General features: G+C 44.9%; 1 protein-coding gene, 1 long non-coding RNA gene and 1 other non-coding gene across 6 annotated transcripts; 1 reads left to right on the plus strand and 2 right to left on the minus strand.

Moving 5' to 3' along the window:
- Positions 1–3,706: 3,706 nt before the first annotated feature.
- On the plus strand, positions 3,707–8,206 carry LOC103170763. 2 transcript variants are annotated; one of them, XR_003762139.2, is made up of 4 exons: positions 3,707–3,879; positions 6,922–7,003; positions 7,191–7,391; positions 7,618–8,206. It is a non-coding gene; the product is annotated as an uncharacterized LOC103170763 (long non-coding RNA). The 2 variants fall into 2 exon arrangements; XR_003762137.2 differs by having other exon boundaries at positions 7,683–8,206.
- A 953-nt stretch (positions 8,207–9,159) lies between these two features.
- On the minus strand, positions 9,160–16,232 carry LOC103170762. Of its 2 annotated transcripts, XR_486374.2 has the most exons (4): positions 16,015–16,232; positions 12,578–12,688; positions 9,334–9,435; positions 9,160–9,246 (listed from the first exon to the last, which is right to left on the minus strand). It is a non-coding gene; the product is annotated as an uncharacterized LOC103170762 (transcript). The 2 variants fall into 2 exon arrangements; XR_005659921.1 differs by lacking the exon at positions 16,015–16,232 and having other exon boundaries at positions 12,578–12,871.
- Positions 16,233–19,546: 3,314 nt separating this feature from the next.
- On the minus strand, positions 19,547–23,449 carry GPR65 (G protein-coupled receptor 65). 2 transcript variants are annotated; one of them, XM_039911742.1, is made up of 2 exons: positions 23,364–23,449; positions 19,547–21,009 (listed from the first exon to the last, which is right to left on the minus strand). In XM_039911742.1, the coding sequence occupies exon 2, from the start codon at positions 20,977–20,979 to the stop codon at positions 19,957–19,959; it is 1,023 nt and encodes a 340-aa protein (XP_039767676.1). In that variant the 5' UTR covers positions 20,980–21,009; positions 23,364–23,449; the 3' UTR covers positions 19,547–19,956. The 2 variants fall into 2 exon arrangements, with proteins under 2 accessions (XP_039767676.1, XP_039767675.1); XM_039911741.1 differs by lacking the exon at positions 23,364–23,449 and adding an exon at positions 23,188–23,348.
- Positions 23,450–25,186: the final 1,737 nt, after the last annotated feature.

Here is a 25,186-nt window from a genome sequence, read left to right on the forward strand (position 1 = left end):
CTCTACCTAAGGTCTTCAGGACCTGGAAGGAGACTCTCTGTGTGAAAAAATGGACCCGTTTTCTTCCCGCAAACCATCTCCTGGTTTTGTTTCTCTACCTAAGAGCCGGAAAGAGTAATGAATAAATGGCGTTAGAAGGGGGGAAATGTGCCTCCTGCTACGCAAACCTCACCTCCTCAGTTTTCTCCCTAAGGTCTTCAAGACCCGAGGAGAATGTAGTTGCACCGGGAAAGGAGAAATCTGCTTCATGCAGAAGCATCTCCTGTTGTTGACGCCACCGGAGGCCTTCACGGCCTTTTGCAAGCCAGTGACTTGGAGCATATCGGTGGTTAGAAGGAGAAATTTGCTTCATGCGAACAATCTCCAGCTTTTCTCTCTCTCTCTCTCTCTCTCTCTGTTTCTTTCTCTCCCGAAGGTCTTCAAGGCCCCGAAAGAGAGTGTAAGTTGCCCTGGTGCCCGACTGTTGAAAAGCTTAGCGTCATGATGTGAAACAGCCTGCCCTGAAAGATAGGATCCAGCTGTCTTAAGCAATCCCCAGTTGGTCTTGATGGCTGTACATCTGGACCAAGAGATTATCCTCCTAGACATTTTGGGCTATTTCCCTTGCGAGCCTTTGTGTTTTCAGAGCGGTTAGAGCTGCTCCAGTTTGACCCTGTGGGCTCATTTTCCGTGAGAATGGATTGTGCGGTTTTCCGGGGAAATACCTTTCCCAACCGATCCTACGGTGTTATGTCAGGAGTAGCGTTTCCAAACCTGTAGGAGGACAGCCCAACAGAGGGAATTCCTTGTCCTTCTCTAAATCCTGGTTGCCCAACTCAATGGTCAATGGAATGCTGTTTTTCACTCATTCAGTTGATAGAAAACAACTCAAAGATTGAGGCGGTCCATCACAGCGGCATTTAAAAGTAGCTAAATAGCAATAAAACCTCTCTAAAATAAAAAGCAGTGTCAAAATCCACTAGGTGAAGCACAGTGAAACACAATAAACTAGCTTAAAATAAAAATGAACCGTAAAATCGCGAACATATAAAAGAATTGACATATAAATATCTCCAACACTCATTCCATTGAACGTCGACGTCTGGGATACCTTTGGATCTCAAAAAGGAAAAAACAATACCGTGTCTTGGAAGACCCAAAATGGCGAGGTGGATCTCTCTGCCCTTTGTAACGGGATTAGATGATTGGCTCTGTGAACGCAAACTGACTCTAACACTCTAGGCCCACCCAGTAACCTCAAGGGAAAATTCAGTCCCATTTCCAAGCCATTTGGCTGGATTCACTTTGCTTCCAAATGTCTTTCACATGGAGTATTTTGCCTTGAAGGTTTTGCATCTGTACAGATTTGGGGGGGCTGCTACGCTGGGCTGGATCTTGCCTGTCTGTGGTAGGCACCGGTAGGAGCAGGGGTAAGTGCGGGCCGGGCGGTGGAATTGTACCAATTCCCGTGATGGGGGTTTTGGGGGAAGGGGTTTGAGGGGAGGGAGGGTTCAAGGGATATCCTCAGGGTGGCCCTGGGAGCTGGCAAGTGTTGCCTTGATGAATGTCAGGGCATTCGTACCTGTCTTAGCTTTTCCCCTTCCAACTCTGCTGGTAGGATTTTTGTTCCCCACGTACAGCAAGGGGAGGATGGGTGTTCCCGGATCCAGGGGCCAAAAATGAGCAGAAGGTGCTGCGGGCAGACCGAGAAGGAGAATTCCCGCGACAGGATCGAGTCTGCCGTCGGAGGCTCAGCCTCTGTCCCTGCAGCCCCTTATTGCGGTTGGTGGGCGGGGGGAAGAGGGAGGGCCTGGGGGAAGCAGGGGCAGCCCGGTGAGTGGGGAACAGGGAAGGAGGGTGGTGAGGGACCGGGCCTGAGGGAGGTGGGATGGAGGCTCTGTGCCCACGGCAGCACTGCCACTAGGTGCCCCTGATCCTGGGTGGGAAGCCCGCTGCCAGGGGGACGGTGGCAGTGCAGGGGAGGTAGAGGCAGGGAGGGAGGAGGGTGTTGGTGGGGACCCCTTGTCTCCCTTTTCCCCTCTTTGCCTCCCCTCCTTTTACTCCAGCCACTTCCATGTCTCCTCCTTCCCTTTCTTCCCTACAAGAAAAGTCACCAATGTTGCTTCCACAGCACCCCAGCATTCGAGGACCACAGCCCTCCAGCCAAGGCAGCTCTACCTTCCTCCTGGACTCTCCACAGCCTGAGGGAAGCCAACCAGAGCCCTCCTGCTCCACCGCGGTCCCTGCCAAGCCGAAGACCCAAGCCTCAGGAGGGAAACCATATCCTGAAGCCCTCCTGACTCCACCCCAACCCTGCCAATGTGAAGACCCAAGAATCAGGAGAGAAACCATCCTGCAGCCCTCCTGACTGACTTCACCGTCCCCGTCCCCCCCCCACCCTCCGAACCCGAAGACTCAATCTGGAGTCGGGAAGCCATCCTGAAGACCTCCTACCTCCTCCCCACCCGAAGACCCAAGGTTTAGGAGGGAAACCAACCTGAAGCCCTCCTGTCTCCATCCCAATCCCTCCTAACCTGAAGACCCAAACCTCGGGGGGGAAACGGTACCGAAGTCCTCCTGACTCCACCCCAACCGTACACAACCTGAAGACCCAAGCCTGGAGTTGTCTTCCGGGGCCTGGGGTTGTTTCTGACTGCGCCCTGTGCCCCCGTCCCTCCTCCCGCCTTCCCCGCCCCCACTCCATCCGTCCTCCCCCCGCGCCCCCCTCCGGCTCCACATATTCGGAGAAAATCTTTTCTTCCTCCAATCGTCTGTTCACCAATAAAAGTTGTGAAAATCCCATCTCATACCGGATGGCGTTTCTTGTGGTGTGTGGTTTGGGTCTTTGTATGGTTTGGAGAGATGATACCTGCACAGGATTATGTAGACAGATGTTCGGGGCTAATGACTACAACTCTTCTTTTTACCAAGGAAAGTGATGGTGGCAGCCCTGCCCGAGGGCTTTACGGTAAGTAAGCTGATGGGTGGGCAGCACTCCTCAGCAACCCAATGGTGGGACAGTTTGGGGAGTAAGTGATCTATGGCACTAGATGATGATGGAATGTGTTCAGCGCTTACTGGGTGCCAGGCACTGTACTAAGAGCTGGGGTGGATCCAAGCAATTGGAGGGGGACCAAGTCCCTGTCCCATGTGGGGCCCCTGGTCTCAACCCCCATTTGACAGATGAGACAACTGAGGCCCAGAGAAGTGAATCGACCAGCCCCAGGTCACCTGGCAGATGGGTGGCGGAGTTGGGATTAGAACCTTCTGGCTCCCGAGCCCGTGCCTTCTCCACCATGCCACGCTGCTTCCCCAGAACGTAGGGCTCACCCGGGATATGAAGCCGGGACCTCTCGCGCCTCAAGTGAGAATCACGCCACTAGACGGACCGGCTGGCAGTATGCCCCCTCTTCTTCACCACTTGGGTTTTGGGGGCATTTTTCTTCTCTGCCGGATGAGATCTGCCAGATCTGCTCTCTGGGTAGAGCCGACGAGAAAGATCTGCTACCGCTACCACCCGCAGGTCTCAGGAGGTGCTCCCGGGCCTAGACGAGCCTGCCTTTGGCAGGGTGAAATCTGGGATTGCTCTTTCTTAATCAAGCTCTATCCCTCTCCTTTCTAGCATCCTCACTTGTACTCTTAGCTCCATTCCAAATTTGGGCACCTTTAGAATTACCATCAAAATATTAAATCCTTCCTGATATTGTGGAAACAGTCATTGCACCTATTTTTTTGTTTTTACTCGAGCCTATGAAAGTTCTGTGACTCCTGTCCGACAGTAAAACATTTCAGAGAGACAGTGTGCTTCATTCGGGTTTTTAATGAAGAGAAAGAATTCATTCTCTGGCTCCACCCTGAGGATTTCAGAAACCAGGTTTACGGGAAAACAGTAAAAGAGGGGTGAGTATCCCAGTATTCCGATGAAATGTCGGAATACATTTCTTCGGAAATTTTCTTTCTTTTTTTTAAGTAAACACGTATCGATTACAGAAATCTCCTCCAACTGTCCTTGGTGGAATCCTGACAAAGAGGGTTCAGCATCAGACCTACATTAGTGAGGTTGAGGGGTTATTTCATTTATTCGTTCTTTCAGTGGAATTGATTCATTCATTCATTCATTCATTCAATAGTATTTATTGAGCGCTTACTAAGTGCAGAACACGGTACTAAGCGCTTGGAATGTACAAATCGGTAACAGATCGAGACAGTCCTTGCCGTTTGACGGGCTTACAGTCTAATTGGGGGAGACGGACAGACAAGAACAATGGCAGTAAATAGAATCAAGGGGAAGAACATCTCATTGAATCAAAAATAGCAAATAAATAGAATCAGGGTGATGTACATCTCATTAACAAAATAAATAGGGTAATGAAGATATATACAGTTGAGCGGACGAGTACAGTGCCGAGGGGATGGGACGGGAGAGGGGGAGGAGCAGAGGGAAGGGGGGAGAAGAGGGTTTAGCTGCGGAGAGGTGAAGGGGCCGTAGAGGGAGCAGAGGGAATAGGGGAGCTCAGTCTGGGAAGGCCTCTTGGAGGAGGTGAGCTTTAAGTAGGGTTTTGAAGAGGGGAAGAGAATTAGTTTGGGGGAGGTGAGGAGGGAGGGCATTCCAGGACCGCTGGAGGACGTGGCCCAGGGGTCGGCGGCGGGCTAGGCGAGGACAGGGGACGGTGAGGAGATCGGCGGCAGAGGAGCGGAGCGTGCCGGGTGGGCAGTGGAAAGAGAAAAGGGAGGAGAGGTAGGAAGGGGCAAGGTGATGGAGAGTCTCAAGATCACGGGGGAGCAGTAGCGTGGCCTAGGAGATACAGCCCGGGTCTGGGACTCAGAAGGATCTGTGTTCTAATCCCACCTCCCCCACTTATCTGCTCTGTGACCTTGGGCAAGTCACTTGACCTCTCTGGGCCTCGGTTACCTCATCTGTAAAAGGGGGATTTAAGACCGTGAGCCCCACGTGGGACAACCTGATAACCTTGGAGCTATCCCAGCGCTTAGAACGGTGCTTGGCACATAGTGAGTGCTTAACCAATACCATCATTATTATCAAAAGCACTTAGTACGGTGCTCTGCACACAGTAAATACAATGGAACGAAATACAATGGAAAATACAATTGACTTTTAAAGGTGAGGTAACTGAGGCCCAGAGGAAGTGAAGTGACCTGCTCAAGGTCACCCAGCAGACAAGTGATGGAGCAGAGATTAGGCTTCCTCTTGCTTCAGCCCAAGATGCCTGGCTCGTTACAAGTGAATCTCGTCCAGATTGGGGGCCGACAGCTGCCAGGGACCACCCTGAATACAGTCTAGGTGCCAGGCTGAGACTCCTGGAGTCACTTCCAGGCTGCTCTGGGCAAACCCTAGCTGTTGGATCAGCCCCAGCCACCCAGATTGACTGGCCAAATCAGGCTGTCCTGGGCTTGCTCCAGACCTCCCGGGTTTACCTTGTTCAGGCCCATACCCCCGGGGTTAAAAGGATAACACAAGCTGCCATCGGGAACTCACCCATGCCCGTCCTCTTCCCTCCTTCTCTTTCTCCTCCTCCTCTTCTTGGAGACTGTCAGTTCCTTGCGGACAGGAATCTATTATACTGCACTTCCCCCAGGTACTTAGTCCAGGCCTCTGCACACGGTAAGCGCTCAATAAAGACCGCTGATGGATCGACTGATGTCTGACTCCTACCCCTCTGTGGCACAAGGCCTTGTGCTTTTTGACGGAGAAAACATAACCTATTTGGAGTGACAAGGAGAAGTGTTCTTCCTGTTTGAAATGTGTTCCCCGTCATTTATCCATCCAAGTCTTTGCCTCCCAAAGCCTTTGCGTTAGGAGAGAAAAGAAAATATTTGGGCCGAAAGAAAAAGAAAGGTAAAACCTGCTTCATGCAGACAAACCTCCTGCTCCTTTCAGCATCTCAGGCCTTCAAGGCCCTTGAATTTGCTGTTGAGATGAATGAAAAAGGAGGCATGTTGTGCTTCCTGCCAGTCAAAATGCCATTCATTTCTCCACCGTAGGTCTTTAAGGCCTTTTTTATGGGCTAGTTTATATAGACTAAGTGGAGGGCTGAAACGAGGGACCAGATTGATCCGCACAGCCCAACTGGCTCCATGCAAAAATCCAACCATGCATCCTCCTGAGCACTTGTCAGGCTCCATCCCTGGACTCTTCACGGCTTGGGCCGTTGGAGAGAACAAAGTGGTAGGGCTGGGGTGAAGAGAGCTTCATGCTAGTTCCCCCCTAATAAGAGTTCCCCCAAAAGAGTTCTCCTTTTTATCTTTCCACTCTGCCCTCTCCACCTGGGACAAAGTCACCGACCCACTCTGCCATCTGACCAGGTAGGACCAACCAATCCTACAGTGTTATGTCAGGATTACTGTTTCCAAACCTGTAGGAGGAAAGCACAACAGAGAGAACTCCTTGTCCTATTCGAAATCCTGTTGGCCCAACTCAGTGGTCAATGGAATGTTATTTTTCACTCATTCAGTTGATAGAAAACAACTAAAAGACTGAGGCAGTCCATCACACCGGCATTTAAAAATAGCTAAATAGCAATAAAATAGCTCAGTAAAATAAAAATAAATGTCAAAATGATTAGGTGTAGCACAGTGAAATACAATAAACTAGCTTAAAATGAAATTAGCAGTAAAGTCACTAACATAAAATAATTGACATAAATATCTACAACACTCATTCCATTGAACATCAAAGTCTGGGATTTCTTTGGATTTAAAAAAGGAAAAAACAATACCGTGTCTTGGAAGACCCAAAACAGTGAGGTTGAGCTCTCTGCCCTTCCTTATGGGATTGGGTGACTGGCTTTGTGAACGCAAACTGACTCTAAAACTCTAGGCCCACCCAAAACCTCAAGGGAAAATTCAGTCCCATTTCAAAGCAATTTGACTTGATTCACTATGCTTCAGAATGTCTGTAACATGGAGTATTTTGTCTTCAAGGTTTTGCATCTGTACAGATTTGGGGGGCTGCTACACTAGGCTGGATCTTGCCTGTCTATGGTAGGCACCGGTAGGAGCAAAGGTAAGTACGGGGCAGGCAGTCGATATCTACCAGTTCCCGTGATGGGCATTTTGGGGGAAGGGGTTGAGGGGAGGAAGGGTTCAAGGGATATCCTCAGGGTGTTCTTTGGAGCTGGCAAGTGTTGCCTTGATGAATGTCAGTGCATTTATACCTGCCTTAGCTTTTCCACTTCCAAATCTGCTGGTAGGATTATTGTTCCCCACATCCAGTGAGGAGAGAATCAGTGTTCCCAGATGCAGGGGACAAAAATGAAGTGAAGGTGCAGCGGGCAGACCAAGAAGGAGAATTCACTCAACATGATCATAGCTGCTGTTGGAGGTGCGGCCTCTGTCCCTGCGGCCCCTTATTGCAGTTGGGGGGTAGGAGGTCCAGGGAAACGGGCAGCCTGGTGAGTGGGGACCAGGGGAGGAAGGAGGTAAGGGGCCCGACCTGAGGAGGTGGGACGGAGGGTCTAAGCCCATGGCAGAACTGCCTCTAGGTGTCCCCTGATCAGTGGGAAGCCCACTGCAGGGGGAACGGTGGCAGTGCAGGGGAGGGAGCGGCAGGGAGGAGGGTGTTGCCAGGGACCCCTTCTCTCCCTTTTCCACCATTTGCCTCTCCTCCTTTTTCTCCAGCCACTTCCACTTCTCCTCCTTCCCTTTCTTCCCTACAAGAAAAGTCAAAAATGTTGCTTCCACAGCACCCCACATTTGAGGACCACAGCTCTCCAGCCAAAGCAGTTCTACCTTTCTCCTGGACTCTCTACAGCCTGAGGGCAGCCATCCAGAAGCCCTCCTGACTCCTCACCCAACCTTTGCCAACCCAAAGACCCCAGTGCTCAGGAGGGAAACCATCTTCAAGCCCTCCTGACTCCACCCCAACCCCTCCCAACCTGAAGACCTAAGTCCCAGGAGGGAAACCATGTGGTGGCCTCCTTACTCCACCCCAACCCCTCCCAACCTGAAGAACCAAACCTCAGGAGGGAAACTATCTTGAAGTCCTCCTGATTCCACCCCAAATCCTCACAGCTCAAAGACTCAAGCCTTGGGATGTCTTCTGGGGCCTGGAGTTGTTTCTGACTGCCCCTACACAGCCCCCCGCCCCACCAGCAGCACTCCTACATCCTGCCCTCCCCCTTCCAGATATTCATAGAAAACCTTTTATTTCCCCATACCTCTGTTAATGAATAAAAGTTGTGAAAATCCCATCTCACAACTGATGGTCTTCCTTGGGGGTTGTGGATTGTGTCTTTGTATGATTCATAGAGATCATGTCTGCACAGGATCATCCAGACACATGTTAATGACTAAAACTGCTCTTTGTACAAAGCTTAGTGAAAGTGGCAACCTTGCCTGATGACTATACAGTATGCAGATGGGTGGGCACTCCTGAGCTAGGCAAAGGGGTGACAGTTCTGTGGGGAACGTGGAAGAGTAATATTTGGCACTATATATGACCTCTGTTCTTCAGAAGCTTTTTTTTTTTCCTCTGCCAGCTCCGAGTAGATCCAGTTTACTCCCCAGAACAAACTGAAGCTTTCCAAGGTATAGTTAGTAGTGTGCACAGCTTCCTTGGATTAATGGCCAGGGTTAAAACTAGAAAAACACACATCCTTGTTGTACCTCCTGGATGCTAAACCATTCTTTACCTCTTTGCCCCACTACACATCCCTCGCCCTTCCCACATATATCTCTTCTCTTTTTCACTCACCCTCCTTAACACACAAACACACCCCTTTGCTCTCCCCTTAGGGTCCACATTTCTTCACACATACTCCTGTAACTTTCTTCCCATGCTGCACAGTACTAAACACACAACCTCACACACATTCCAATCTGCCTTGGACATACACATCCTCTCCCCTTCAGAGCTGGGGTAGAGGAGCAGAAACTGATAGAGCAGGTGAACAAAACTTGCTTCTGCCAACACCAGCAGGTCTCCTGGGGCTAGACCAGCCTTCCTAAGTGTGATGAAAACTGGAATTGCTCATTACTAATCAAGCCTTGTTCCTTTGCTTTCAATAGTCGCCCCCTGTGCTCCTAGTTCCATTCAAAATTTAGGGACCCATACAATAGCCATAAAAAATTAAATCTTTACTCATATTGTGGGCAGTCATAGTACTTTTTTTTACTATTGAGCCTATGAAAGTTATGTGACTGTTGTATGACAGTAAAACATTTCAGATAAATAATGTTTTTAATTCTGTTTTTAATGAAGAGAAAGAATTCACTAGAAGGCTCCACCCGAGGATTTCAGAAAGCAGGCTTAAAGGAAAACATAAAAAAAAGGTATCAGTATTTGGATGTTCTGATAAACATCAGAATAATCCTTGGTTACTGCTGGATATTCACCTGGTAGCGGCTTGCTTTTCTCATGGTAAACTTTATACTGCATGATCAAGATTGGGCTCAGGTCTAAGTCAACACCAATGGTGACACAGCATCTGTGAAGATCTGGATTTTTGAGAGAGTATTGCACATTTTATCCATGAAAACACAGAGGCAACTTCTGTGGTCCCTTGACTTGTGGGGGACATTAGAGCTCTGTCCTACTGCCAGCAGTTTAGACAACAGAAATGTCTCATATACTTTTATCACTTCCACTTATGTACTATCATGTCTGTCTCCCCCACTGTTCGTACAGTCCTTGTGGGTTTGGGATCACATCTATACACTGTTTTGTAACCTTCCAAACTTCCAAACCTTTAGTAATATGCTTAAGTGTTACAAATCCCATTGCCTAGGTGATCTAGAAAGGAAAGGAATGGCTGAAAGGGGACCTTAGTCTAGGGCAGAAAAAAAAGCTTATTTCATTCATTTTTTAAAAAAAGTATGAACATTGGTGTGATTAAAATATTTATCACAGAAATCACCTTAAACTGTCTGGTGGAATAGTGATGAATAGGTTTCAGCATCTACAATATATTTGTAGTTTTGGGGGGTTATTTTGACATCTAAAGGAAGAATGAAATGGATTTAAAAGTGAAGACATGAAGAGTTTCTTTTTTCTAGTTGGGGTGCAGGGGTGGAGAAGGAGAATATCCTACTCAGAGGGACAGTGTTGACCAGGCCCATTGGGTCATTGCGGCACCGACCTGACCTCCTGGTGACTCACTAGGTCACTCGGACACCAATCTCATTTTTTTCTGACCCATTCGGTCACTGAGCTACTGACTAGCTGGCCAGGAGGTTTCAGTAAAAGGCAAGCAGAACTGCCAGCAAGAGGCACAGGGGAGGTGAAGGGGGAAGAGGCTTTGTCACTAAAGGGAGTCGGAGTAAAAGAATAAGTTCACAAAGTACATCAATGAAAAAATTACTCCAGAGAGCCAAAAATACTATCTTGATCATTGTACCAACTCTCACTGGGGCATTTGATGGGATTTGCCTCTCAGAAATGCCAGTTGGATTTAAAACCATGACATGGTGGGTAATTTTCACTCCTAGAAGCCTGAAGTGATAACCGAGAAATGATCAAACATTAAGGACTTTTCCACCCAGTTCACTCCTGGAAGTTTCAGGAGGAAATTTGTGTAGAGAAAAATAGGGACCCCTGAAAAATTTTCCAAAGGAGTTTTCTCTGGTTTTTGTGTGGGTCATCTTTTGAAGACTTCTTTTCAATCCAATTATGCCTGTATGATTTTTCAATTTCTTATGAGGTGAAAGGCTAATCAAATGAGTGATCATTTTTCTTAAATAACTTTACCTCAACCAAATCACAATTCTTTTTTAATGCTAAATTAAACCGACTCCACAAGAGAAAGATTGATATAGTTCCGCAACAGACTCAAAATTCCTTCTACAGCAATAGAAAAATCCAATTTGGAATTAATGGGTATGCACCCAGTTTAGAAAACCTGAGGAGTATCTTTTTCTTTTCTTTTTTTCTTTCCCATTTTAATTGGGTGAAGAAGGCGGGGAGAAGGAGATTGCCTCAAGTCTGAGCCAAGAGAGGGCAATCCTTGGGTCCGCCTCCCACGTTCTTCCAGCATTGACCAGAAGAGGCCGCCACGCAGTTTCTCAGTTTGGAGCAGGCAGAGCTGAGAGGGGGAGGAGGCTGTGGTGACTGGTGAGGAGAGATGGATGGACATACGGGCAGGGGAGTGAGCGAGTGGTTGGGCAAACAAACAAAGGGACGTAAGGAAAGCCTTTGGTTACTCAGAGCCAGGCTGAGGGAGGATGGCAGGTTCAGGGGGAAGAAAAGAGAAGCATTAGCTTACAGGAAATCAAAGAGAGCAGCACTAACTCTGTGTGCCCTCCCCTTGATCAGTTTTACTGGTTTAGCTTTTCAAAAAATCAAAGTGATTTTAAGGAATTATGGGGCTCTAAATTGGCATTCAAAATGAGTCCCTTAAAAGTGCTGCCCTCCGTCCTTTGATGAGTCATCGAAATGTGAGAATATCATTCTTAGAAGGGACACAATAACTTGACTGCCAACCTGATTTGAGGAAAAACATTGATGATGATGATGATGATGGTATTTGTTAAGTGCTTACTATACAAGGTAATCAAGTTGGTCCACATGGAGCTCACAATCTTAACTCCCCTTTTACAGATGAGGTAACTGAGCACAAAGAAGTTAAGTGAATTGTCCAGAGTCACACACCTGGCAAATGGAGGAGCCTGGATTAGAATCCATGACCTCTGACTATCCACGAAGCCAGCATATGTCTTGCTTAGCCAACTACCTGTATGATTTAGAGAGCAAATAGTAGCTATGGGAACCCAGGTTCCATGCCATCCTGACGACGGCTTCTGCTACTCTACTCCAGGTGCTAGAATAGAGTAATAGCATTTATTAAGTGCTTACTGTGTTCAGAGTACTATACTAAGCTCTGGAAGAGACTACACAAGTGGGACTGGGACACGGTCCCTGCCCCTCACTGTGAGAAGCAGTGTGGTCTAGTGGAAGAGGCAAGAAGCCAGGAGTCAGGAAACCTAGGTTCCGATGCCGGCTCTGTCACCTGTCTGCAATGTGACCCCAGCCAAGTCAGTTAGCTTCTCCATGCCTAATCTTCTTCATCAGTAAAATAGAGACCAGTTCTCTCTTTCTCTTCTTCAGTCTTTGTGAACTCCATGTGCAATGGGACTATGTCCTGATCTTGTGGCATTTTCCAAAGTGCTTGGCTTGTGATAGGCACTTAACAAATATCATAGTCAATATCACTACAGCTCGTGACCCGAGTTGATAGTCACACCCAAAAAGGCTTTTATTTCTTAGGTCACAGCCTACCAGTAAATTCTAAAAAGCTCCTCAAGCTACCCAACAAAACACTTTCTTGATACCACACTTTCAGATGGATATGTGGCAGAGAAGAAAGTATAGTCAAGAGAATATGCCTCACTGGTTTTCTAAAAATACATAGGCACATTCACATTGTCAGGTAAAATCAGGAAAATAGGTCATGATATGTTAGACATAGAAAGCTTTTGGTTTGTTTGTTTTGGTGGGGGTTTTTTTGGAGAAGCAGAAAGCTTAGGAAGCAACACCAATTTTTGGAGGGAGGGATGGTTCTACAGTATCACTGTCTCTGAAATGATGCCCAGCAATGGAGTTTCTTTCCAAAAACCATTTAGAAAAAGTATTCATTCCAACTACCTTGTCATGTCACTTGGATAGGTCTCTCCTGACGTCATTCATTTCGGGAGAGAACTGGACCAGAGGAAACAATGAGGGCTCTCAACTCACATTTTGGACTCCCAGGTCTGTCTGAAGAGAAAGGTAGGTGACTTTCTCAAAAAGAAAGAAATAATTGCCTTATCTCCTGGCCTGCAAGGAAGTTTTCATCATGTACTAGCCAGATCCTCATTTACAAAGTATATTTGTACTTTGAAGATGGGGAGAGTGATCATCTGCAGAGCATGGGCCTGGGAGTCAGAAGGTCATGGGTTCTAATCCTTGCCCTGTCACTTGTCTGCTGTGTGACCTTGGACAAGTTACTTCACTTCTATGGGCCTCAATTACCTCATCTGTAAAATAGGGATAGAGACTTTGAGCTCCATATGGTACAGGGACTGCGTCCAATCCAATTTGCTTGTGTCCATCCCAGTGTTTAGTACAGTGCCTTACACAGAGTACGCCCTTAACAAATATCATTATTATTATTATTATTATATGAAGAGGATGGGAATTTCAGGCCAGAGGCCCCATGTATGCAGGAGGTCAGTAGTGAGATAGATGAAACTGAGATACAGGTTAGTATTAGAAGAGTGTAGTTTGCAGATTGAGTTGTAGTGGAAGAGTAGTGAGGTGAGGTAAGAGGGGGCAAGGAGATTGAGTAATTTAAAGGCAGTGGTAAACCACTTCTGTATTTTTACCAAGAAAACTCTGTGGATACACTACCAGAATAATTGCAGGTGTTCTGGGAGAGATGTGTCCATGGCGTCGCTATGGGTTGGAGACAACTTGACAGCATGACAAGACAAGAGTGTGTAATAAAAACTTCATCCTCATCTCCCTTTTCACTTTAAGATGACAAGACCCAGACTAAGCAACTTCTTATGGCTACAAGTTTGAGCTTGGGAAGAAAAAGCCACCCTTTCTCTCATGGTAGATGGAGCAAGATCAGCTTCTAGTGGTGGCAGGGCTTCTGGTATGATTTTCCTGAAGGAAACAGATGTACGCTATGGACTGAATGAATGAATAGAAAAGTAATGAGGAACACACAAACTTTTGTCTCCTGCCTTCACCTGATATCATTATTCAATTTTATAGAAAATAGCTAGATGGTAGTTTAGAGAATAAAAACCTGAGGCATCAGTTTGCCAAATGAAATATCAAAAAAAAATGAAATAGTATACTGAAGAGAAAAAGTACTAGCTGAAAAAAATCATTTTACCTCAAATTATCCCAGATTCCCACAATACTGAATTAAGCACAGATCTTTTTCTTTTTGATTCATTTGGAAACCTACAACCACCATGAAGGCTATGAAAGAAAAAAAAAACCTAATTAGAACTAGCTATGGGCCATCAATGAACACTAATGAAAAATTCAAAAAGCCATTTGCTTCTCCAAGCTCTTTCTGATAAAGGCCCATTGCTAGACAAGAAGAGGAACTTTAACCATTAAGATCTAGCCTGGTGGTTTGGGAAGGCTAAAAATGAAAGCAAGCAGCTGATGTCAAGGCAGCCCTGGGGAATTTGTGATTTGGCATTTAAAACTTTTATACAGTAGAATGGGGCAGTGCTTAAAGTGGAGTAGGATGAAGTGAAACTGGCATCCCATTTCTTTTCAAAAGGGCTCTAAACCATTTCAGTACCTTTTGAGAAGAAATCTATGCCTGCACTTGTATTATCCCACTTATTTCTCAAATGAAATGGTACATAAACCATCCCACTTCCTAATTTTTTCCCTTCATTTTAAACACTAACTTTTTTTTTATAGTGCAATAACATGAGAAAGTGTGTACTTTCCCAAATCTATTTACAGGAAACTTCATTGTGTGTAAAAGACCTAGTATGACCTAAGTGTTGATTTTTCATATGCTGTTTATCACACTAAGGGACTGTCTTTTAATTCCTAGACATCATCATGCTGTAACTAGACAAATAATTCTATAATTACAATGTCCTGCACAGTGCAGGATGTTTCCCTAGCAACCTAAGGATGGCTTTAAGTGGATTAAGGAGAGGATGCAGATCTCTGGATGGGGAGGAGAATGTCATATCGCTAATGCTATATATGAGAACTCATGGCATATGGTGAGAGTTCAAAAATAAAATATCTGGCTTGTTTTTACATAGGAGGAGGTGGGAGCGAAAGAGGTAATTCATACTTACATCGGTTGCATTATTTTATCATTACCAAGGAGTCTAAAATGAATGCTTGGAGGAGACTGTGCATATCTACAGGACTTAAATTGTAAGTGGAGGTAGGCGAGGTCAGCAAGGGAGTCAATTTTTAGAGGGAAGATTGGAGGTTCAAGGCAGTTAGGTCAGGTTAAACCTGATGATGATCATTAGTCTCTAAATTAGAAGATTAGAAATGACAGTGATGGATAGGAATATTGTTATGTGGGACTTTTAAGTTGATATAACTACAGTCTGTGGGATGGATGAGTCCTGCCCCATAGACTATCAGCTCCTAGAGGGCAGCAACTGATGCATGGGAACATTCTGAACAGAATTTAGCCCTTTATGACACTTACTGGGATTGATTATCTCTCACCATGAAGGGCAAGTGTAGACTTGTCCAAAATGACCATTGGGGAAGGTGATTCCGTAAAAGAATGTTGAATCCCCATTGTGCTGGTGAGGGAAGTGAGGCATAGAGATGTTAAGTGATTTTCCTAAGGTCACACAACAGGTAAGTGGCGGAGCCAGGATTAGAACCCAGATCCTCTGACTCCTGGGTCTGCCCTCTTTCCATTATGTCACGCTGCTTCCCTAAATAAGTAATATGACCTATCTTAGTACCATGCTCTGCACACAGTGAGCACTTAATAAATACGATTACTATTTCTACTACTAATGGAGAGACAATAAGAGTGAAAATCAGGAAGCCTGGGTTCTCAAACCAGCAATGCCACAAGGTTAGCTCTGAGATCTTGGGCAAGTCCCTTAACCTCTATAAGCCGCACTCTCCTCATCTGTAAAGTGGGTAGGAATTTCCCATTCTTCTTTAATTGTGAGCCTCTTGTGTGACAGGAACTGTGTCTAATCTGATTTTGTTCCAAACCCAGTGCTTATTCCTGCCACCTGAATATTGGGAACAGCAATGCATGGGGTTCATTGTGCTTGTCATAGGCTGGGGGATTGTGGGTATGAAGGCCTCTTAGCAGCCAAACGTGACTTATGATTCTCTGGCCTAGCTCTGGTTGTTCTCCCACTCTGCTCTCCAGTAGGGATTTCCTGTACAATGGGTGGAGGAAAATGATTTTACCAATAGCCATGGATTCCCAGTGAATACAGAGTGATTATCCCTTTAAGAGACCTATCTATCTCCACAGAAACAGGAGATGTTTTCTCTCCCATGCGAGCCCAGTTACTAATTCAGGGGTGAAAGTAAAAATAAATAAATAAATAAATTCTTACCTGATGAAAGCCTAGTAACTAAGGTTGCCACTGAAAAGGCACATGTATCGTCACACACAATTAGGCAGGGAACACTGTGTATAATGCTGTGATGTCACAGGATGGCACATTGTATATAATGCTGTGATGTCATGGGATGGCCCAAATTGGCTTAGTGGATAGAGCCCAGGCCTGGGAGTCAGAAAAACCCATGTTCTATTTCCAGCTCTCCCACATGTCTGCTTTGTGACCTTGGGCAAGTCAGTTAACTTCTCTGGGCCTCATCTGTAAAGTAGGGATTAAGAATATGAGCCCCATGTGGGGCAGGGACTGTGTCCAATCTGATTAACTTATATCTACCCCAGTGCCTAGAACAATACTTGGCATATAGGTATTATTATTATTAACATAAGGACCAGGATAAAAATTAGAGAGGCTAGAGTTGTCCATTGGACAGGAGACAGAAAGTCTAAGGAAAGAGACTCATCTCTCTCTGTACCCTTCCCCCTCACACCCAGAGAGCTCTCTTTTTACATCCTAAAAGTCACATGGGTCTGGACCGCAGCTGGAACTTGGCTTGGGGCAGCTCCTTCCCTTGGGGATGCAGAACCAAAGCTTGGGTTGTGGCAGGGCTACAGCTAGGCCAGCCCTTCTGGCTGGGACCTGAAGTATGCCTCCACCTGACTGAGAAGACAGTTTCACCCATTAAATTTGGGGGCTCCTCCCTCTTCCTTACTCCTGATTGCCTCTCCTCATGACCAGAAAGTTCCCCATCAACTTTCTCCCTGGAATTCTCCCCCGAATCCTGCTTAATTAGTGTATTTCTTAAGTGTTTACTATATACCAAGCATTGTATTAGGTGTTGGGGTAGATACAGGATAATCATGTCCCACAGGGAGCTCACAGTCTAAGTAGAAGGGAGAGTAGGTAGTGAATTTACATTTTGCAGATGAGGGAATTAAGGCACAGAGAAATTAAATGACTTACTCAAGATCACACAGCAAGTAAGTTGTGGAGCTGGGATTGGAACTCAGGATCGCTGACTCCCAGTCCTGTACTCTTCTGTTCTCCATTTACACTCACTCCCTCGGTGAACTCATTCGCTCTCACGGCTTTGACTACCATCTCTATGCAGATGACACGCAGATCTACATCTCCGCCCCTGTCCTCTCCCCCTCCCTTCAGGCTCGCATCTCCTCCTGCCTCCGGGACGTCTCCACCTGGATGTCGGCCCGCCACCTAAAACTCAACATGAGCAAGACTGAGCTCCTCATCTTCCCTCCCAAACCCGGTCCTCTCCCAGACTTCTCTATCACCGTGGATGGCACGACCATCCTTCCCGTCTCTCAGGCCCTTGACTCGTCCCTCTCGTTCACCCCACACATCCTATCCGTTACCAAGACCTGCCGGTTTCACCTCTACAATATCGCCAAGATCCGCCCTTTCCTCTCCACCCAAACGGCTACCTTACTGTTACGGGCTCTCGTTATATCCCGGCTAGACTACTGTGTCAGCCTTCTCTCTGACCTCCCTTCCTCCTCTCTCGCCCCGCTCCGCTCTATTCTTCACTCCGCTGCCCGGCTCATCTTCCTGCAGAAACGATCTGGGCATGTCACTCCCCTTCTTAAACAACTCCAGTGGTTGCCTATCGACCTCCGCTCCAAACAAAAACTCCTCACTCTAGGCTTCAAGGCTCTCCATCACCTTGCCCCTTCCTACCTCTCCTCCCTTCTCTCTTTCTACCGCCCACCCCGCACGCTCCGCTCCTCTGCCGCCCACCTCCTCACCGTCCCTCGGTCTCGCCTATCCCGCCGTCGACCCCTGGGTCACGTCCTCCCGCGGTCCTGGAACGCCCTCCCTCCTCACCTCCGCCAAACTGATTCTCTTTCCCTCTTCAAAACCCTACTTAAAAATCAGAACTCCAAGAGGCGTTCCCAGACTGAGCTCCTCTTCCCCCTCTACTCCCTCTGCCATCCCCCCTTTACCTCTCCGCAGCTAAACCCTCATTTTCCCCTTTTCCCTCTGCTCCTCCACCTCTCCCTTCCCATCCCCACAGCACTGTACTCGTCCGCTCAACTGTATATATTTTCGTTACCCTATTTATTTTGTTAATGAATTGTACATCGCCTTGATTCTATTTAGTTGCCATTGTTTTTACGAGATGTTCTTCCCCTTGACGCTGTTTATTGCCATTGTTCTTGTCTGTCCGTCTCCCCCGATTAGACTGTAAGCCCGTCAAACGGCAGGGACTGTCTCTATCTGTTGCCGACATGTTCATCCCAAGCGCTTAGTACAGTGCTCTGCACATAGTAAGCGCTCAATAAATACTATTGAATGAATGAATGAATACTCTTTCCATTAGACACTGCTGCTAAGCACTCTCGTGCCAGTGGTGGTGGCAGAGGGAGGGAGGAGGAGGAGTGATAATGCCACTGTCATCTCCTTTGATCCTACATTGTGGCCTAGAGAAACAGCATGGTCTAGGGATAGAGCACGGGCCCAAAAGTAAGAAGGACCTGGGTTCTAATCCCAGATTTACCACTTGTCCGCTGTGAGATCTTGGGCAAGTCACTTCACTTTTCTGTGCCTCAGTTACCTCATATATAAAAAGGGGATGTGGGACATGGATTGTGTCCAACCTGATTAGTTTGTATCTTCCCTAGTGCTAAGTTTGCGTAACACAAAGTAAGTGCTTAATAAATACCATTTTTAAGAAAACAAGAAACAACATGATAGCAGGGTTTGAAGCAGAGCAGGGATCAGGAGTGTCAGTGGGATATCGATACCCAGACATATCGGGTGGCGGGAAGGGGAAGTTTGGGGGTGGGGGTGGCTGAGAGAGACCAGTCGGATCTGGCTGTAGAGCAACTGCCCACTGCCCACCTTGCACTACTCAAAAGCATTTCCAATCCCAAACTCCATCCCACCATTCATGGCAAATCTCAGTCTCTGCAAGCCCCTGCAGGTCAGTGTGAAGTCTGACTCATTTGTGAGTATGAGGAGCAAGACCTAGGATCTCTGAAAAACTCCTACGAATACTCATTCCAGAACGTATTTTTTGATCTGAAACATAGTTTCAGTGAAGTTCTTGTTCACTTTCACCTTTGCTGGTGCCCCTTTCAAATATTAAGAGGAAAACCTAATAATAAATACACAATAATTAAAAATAATAAATACTCAAATTAAAATTATAAAATAAATACACAATAATTAAAAATAATAAATACTCAAATTAAAATTATAAAATAAATACACAATAATTAAAAATGATAAATACTCAAATTAAAATTCTATTCCATAACTTCAAGGCTCTGAACCTATTGGTTCCTCCATACCTACCTCCTCCATACCTACCTGCTTCATCCTCCTGCCACATCCTGGCTCATGCTTTCTTCTTTAAATAAGCAAAGATATTAATTGTTCCTGACCCACAGTAGTCCATCTCCAAATCTTTGCATTCTCTCAGCTGACATTGCTCTCCCCTCCTTCAAAATTACTCCTCCATGAAGGCTGCCCAGATAGTGCAGCCTGAAAAATCAAATCCAACAGGATCTTAGATTTAGAAAAGGGACAAATTTTATTTCAGCAAGTGGGATTGAGAGTCATGAATCTCTTCCACTTCGCTTGTTTTCACCTGGTCCCAACAAATGCCTACTGTGCTATCATTGTAGCATATAATCTAGGCCCTTTCAAACACATAGTATTACATTTATTTTCTTCAGCCTAACAGTCTGAATTTTTATCATTGTCCTCATGACTATCATTCTGTTATTGTCTGTTCTCTGTGTGGTATTCTATAGGACATCATAGGACTACAAAGTTGAATTCAGACTCCACTCCTATCCTCAAGGCCTTGACAATCTAGGAGAAAAACTTCCAGAGGTTCATAAAAAAAATCGTTTTACTTTTAAGTTCCATTCTGATACTGTGGAACTCAGTGCTTTGAAAAATATTCTGTTTAATTCAGTGCTCCATTTCTAATTCGGTATTTTTTGTTGACCTAGAAAATGAGGAATCTTTTGGTATGCACATCTCATGTTGTTGCTTATTGCTGCAGGACTTAAAAATATTCCACATATCTGATCTCCCTGTTTCACTAACAAAGCAGTAGAGAATTGGATCAGCAATACAGTTTAAACTTGTCAGGGCAACTGTGATTCTGTACGGTTTGAACATGTGCTTGCCAAAACTGTGATTGTTTCGTTCCCCAATACTGCGAATCAGCAACATGATGTGGAAGGGGGTGAAGCATAAGAGGAAAGTCAAGCTGATACTTAAGAGCAGTTTTATAATCCTCTTCTTTTCGTGGTTGTCTGTGGCTTGATTGCTCACTATAGCTCGGTACACTTTGTGATTACAAAACATCATTATGGCTAAAGGGATCCCAAACCCTGTACAGGTCCTGAAGATGTTTAGATTAGCTTGCCAGATTTCTAAAGGGTATTTGTCATAGCACAGAGTATAGTTGGTGGCATCTTGGCAGTTTTCAATATACATATCATTTTCAAACAAAATCTTTGAGTTGAATAGTATTTCTATTGCCCAGACTGTTATGCTGACATAGACGGCTATTCTTCTTGTCCGGAGGTAGGAAAACTGCAGGGGAAATACTATGGCCAGGTATCGATCTACGGAGATGCAGGTAAGGAATGCTGAGCTACTGTAAAAGTTCACATACATCAAAAAAGCACTGGCTTTGCACATGGTGGCTCCGAATACCCAGTCATCTTCATTCCAAGTATAATGGATCCACAGAGGCAAAGTCACTGAATACAAAAGATCTGCTAAAGATAGGCTGAAGAGGTAAACACCCAATTCATTTTCCTTCTTCATTTGCCGGAAGGACACACACAGAGATCCAATGTTAGCAGGAACACTGATTACAATCACGATGATGTAAATAATTGGAAACAAGTAGGGGTCCAGCTGATATTGTTCATTAGCACAGTGAGAAGAATGAGACAACTGAGAGGTGGAATTCCCCATTGCCTTACACGTGGCTGTGGAAGTAATTTCCTAGAAACAGGAGAGAAACAAAGCTTTGGCTCATTGTTGGCTTTCACTTGCTTGGAGACCTGTAAGAAAATATGCCCACTTCCATATCAAACAAAAAGTCCTCACCATTGGCTTTAGAGCACTCCATCATCTTGCCCTCTCCTTCCTCATCTCGCTTCACTCCTTCTACAACCCAGCCCGCATACTTTGCTATTCTAGTGCTAACGTTCTCACTGTGCACCAATCTTACCTGTCTCACTGCCGACCTCTGGCCCATGTCCTGCCTCTGGCCTGGAACGCCCTTCCTTTTCAAATCCATCAGGCAATTACTTTCCCTCCCTTCAAAGACTTATTGAAGGCACATCTCTCCAAGAGGCCTTCCCAGACTAAGTTCCACTTTTCCTTATCTTTCACTCCCTTCTGCATCGCCGTGACTTGCTCCCTTTGCTCTCTCCCATTCCCAGCCCCACAGCACTTATGTATATATCTGTAATTTTATTTTTTTGTTTAAATGTCTGTCTCCTCACCTCTAGATTGTGAGCTCATTGTGGGCAGGGAATGTCACTGATTATTGTTTGTATTGTACTTTCCCAAGCGCTTAGTAAAGTGCTCTGCACACAGTAAGTACTTAATAAATATGGTTGAGTGGATGAATGAATGAATAATAATAATAATAGTATTTGTTAAGTGCTTATTATGTGCCAAACATTGTTCTCAGTGCTGGAGTAGATACACCTTATTCAGGTTAGACACAGTCCCTGTCTCACATGAGGCCCACACTCTAATCCCATTTTACAGATGAGGTAACTGAGGCACAGAGAAGTGAAGTGGCTTTCCCAAGATCACACAACAGACATGTGGAGGAGCTGGGATTAGAACCCAGGTCCTTCTGACTCCTAGGCCTGTGCTCTACCAACTAAGCCATGTTGTTCCTCTGAATGAATGCCATCTGTTTATGTTGAAATTTCAAAGATGAGCTGAGTGACTGTTCTCTGTGAACTGGTTCAGGCATATTGTTCTTTTCAAAGATTCAGGTGAGCTTTCTCTCTCCCTTCCCTCCTCCCGAGGGACAGGGAGAATTGGGTGCCATATGTGCCCAGGGTTCTGACACAGAATCTGCAATCAAAGTTGTCCAGCTTCACTGTTAAGAACATCATCTTTGAGTAGTAAGTATAGTAAACATAGATCTTGAAAAGGCTGTCATTTTTAATCTAGGCAGAATTATGCCTAATCTTTCAACCTAGAAATGGCTGGTCAGATAAAAATGCGTAACTTTTTTGCAGCCCTGACTTTATTTCTCATTAAATATGATTTTACTCTGCAATGAATGAAATATAACAAAAATAATTAGGACAGTAATGTGAGTCAGGAGACTTGCTTTCTAGTCTCATGGATTTTGGGTGAGTCCTTTAACCTTCTTGTGCCGTAGCTTCTATATCTGTAAAATGGGAATAAAATACTGGGTCTCTCTCTCTCTCTTTCTCTCTCTCTCTCTCTTTCTGTGTGCATTTGTGTGTGTGTGTATGTATGTGTCTCTCATACTATGAGCTCCTTGTGAGACAGGGTTCTGCACATAATAAGTAGTTATGTGGTAAATATCATCATTATTATCATTACAAGGGTTAAGTGCCCACTTTGTTCAAGGCAGTGGAAAATATTAAGCATTAGATAAATTATAAAAGGCAATAAAACAAATGAAACTTGTCCATGAGAAGTGAACAATATAAGGGAGAGACAAACATATAGACTGTTAAAATATCAAATTTAAAATGCCGCTGTTGTTAACAATGAAAAATCACACACACAAACACAGATATCCAAGTTGGAGAAGGATAATGGACTGAGTACTGTAACTTCCATCCATCTAAAGAACCCACTGATTTTTTAAAAATTTTCACATCTATACAATAGTTATTATGCAAAGTAATTGAAAAATATTACTGGACAATTTTTACAGATGGGAAGCTGAGTCCCAGGTACAAAAGCAAGTAATAATGTAAGGGACGGTAATCTCTCCCTACCCTCCAAACTAGTGGTCTTTCTTTTAGAACACAAAGCTTCCCCTAAATTTAAATGAACTCTAGAGGAAAAACTTGTCGATACATCCAAAATTATAAACTATTTGCTCATCCCTAAGTGAGTAGAGATTTTCCCTAGACAATTTTAAATTGGTTTTAAAACCCAGACTGTCCACCTTACCTCCATTCATGAGAGGAAATTTTCAGCATATTTTTCTTCATCATCAATTGCCAGATTTAAATATCAGTCTACATCAGCAGTTTAAAATTGTCAAAGCTAAAAGTACTGAAAAGAATCAAAAGATAACCTACAATCTATGCCTCTCTCCCCAACCTTATTCATTTTATTAGTCTTACCAGGGGTTTCAGGGAAGCAGCATTTTGAGTTGAGGAGTTTAGTAAATCTGCTTGCTTTCAAGAACAGAAACTGCAGTCTAGGCAGGCAGCAGGAAATTACAGCAACTTGCTTGCTTAAAAAAAAAAAAAAGCAATGAGGAAGCATGGTTTGATAAGAAAAATGAAACATGTCTGGAAAAATATTACAAAATTTTATTTTATTTATCACATTGAATCATTTTGGGTCAAATCTGCAGAACTTTGCTGGTCTCTCTCTTTTTCTCTCTAGCAAACTTCCTAAATATAGAAAATCCATACTATTCAAATAATCCCGGCAAAATCCAATACACTGCTTGGTGCAATCTCAGACCAGCAGTTCTGAGATTAAGCTAGAGAGACATTAATTTCTACTCTATGGAACAGTAGGTTTTGTGCGATAATTCATTTGCACTGGTACATTTTAGGATGAAATTCTTCAGTATCAGAGAGAATAAGGGGTAGAATCTATTTGTCCCAGCAAGGGATGACTTTCAGAGTTAACCTGAAATATATACCAGAGGCAGCTCCTGGTGGGCAGGGGAGGTGTCTGCCAACTCAGTTATATTTTACTTTTCCCTGCATTTCGTACAGGTGTTATGCGCACAGAGGCCTTCCCTGACTGAGCCCTCCTTTCGTTTTTTTCCACTCCCTTCTGTGTTGCCCTGACTTGCTCCCTTTATTCATCTGCCCTCACAGCCCCACAGCACTTACGTACGTATCTGTAATTTATTCATTATATTAATGTCTGCCTTCCCCTCTTCTAGACTGTAAGTTCAGTGTGGGCATGGATTGTGTTTGTCATATTGTTATATTGTACTCTCTCAAGTGCTTAATACAGTGCTCTGCACACAGTAAGCGCTGAATATAAATAATTGAAAAGTTCTGTACACAGTAATCACTCAATAAATATGATTGAATGAATGAATTAAGCCATTCAATAAATACCAGTGATTGACTAATATTGTAGTTTTGGATATAAGAGTTGCCTACAAATGCCTTGAGCAATGACTCTCTCAAGTTTCTCTTTCTGGAATGAAGCAATTTCTGAGTTGCCTTACAGGCACTGGGACTCTGGGAGGGCAGGGATATGACTACCAAGTGTGTTGTACTGAACTCTCCCAAGTATTTAGTACAGTATTCTGCATTCAGTAAGCATTCACTAAATATTGTTGATTGATCAAATGAAGAGACATGCCTGTACTGCTTTAATTATCTCTCATTCCATTGCCTTCTTCCCTGGCCTTCAGTAGGTGCAGCCCATCTTGGAGGGACTGCAAGATCATTGTGAGCAGGGAATGTGTCTGTTATGTTGTTATATTGTACTCTCCCAAGTGCTTAGTACCTTGCTCTGCACACAATAAACACTCAATAAATACAATTGACTGACTGATCGACTGGTTGAGCTGCAGCAGGTTGCTGAAGGCTAGATGCTTCAGCTACCAGAGGGCAAAGGATGCCTGGTGGTTGGCCACTAAGGATAATAATAATTATAATAATTATGATATTTATTTAGCACTTATTATGTGCCAGGCACTGTACTAAGCACTGGAGTGGATACAAACAAATTGGGTTGGACCCATTCCCTGTCCCACGTGGGACTCACAGTCTCAATCCCCATTTTACAGTTGAGGTAACTGAGGCACAGAGGAGTTAAGTGACCAGCCCAAGGTTGCACAGCAGACAAGTGGTAGAGCCGGGATTAGAATTCATGACCTTCTGACTTCCAGGCCCATGCTTTATCCACTACACACTAGATTACATTGCAGACATGGGCCTTAGGGATAGAGTTAAAATAAGAGAAGTCA

This window comes from Ornithorhynchus anatinus, chromosome 1 (genome assembly GCF_004115215.2).
Source record: "Ornithorhynchus anatinus isolate Pmale09 chromosome 1, mOrnAna1.pri.v4, whole genome shotgun sequence".
NCBI lineage: Eukaryota > Metazoa > Chordata > Mammalia > Monotremata > Ornithorhynchidae > Ornithorhynchus > Ornithorhynchus anatinus.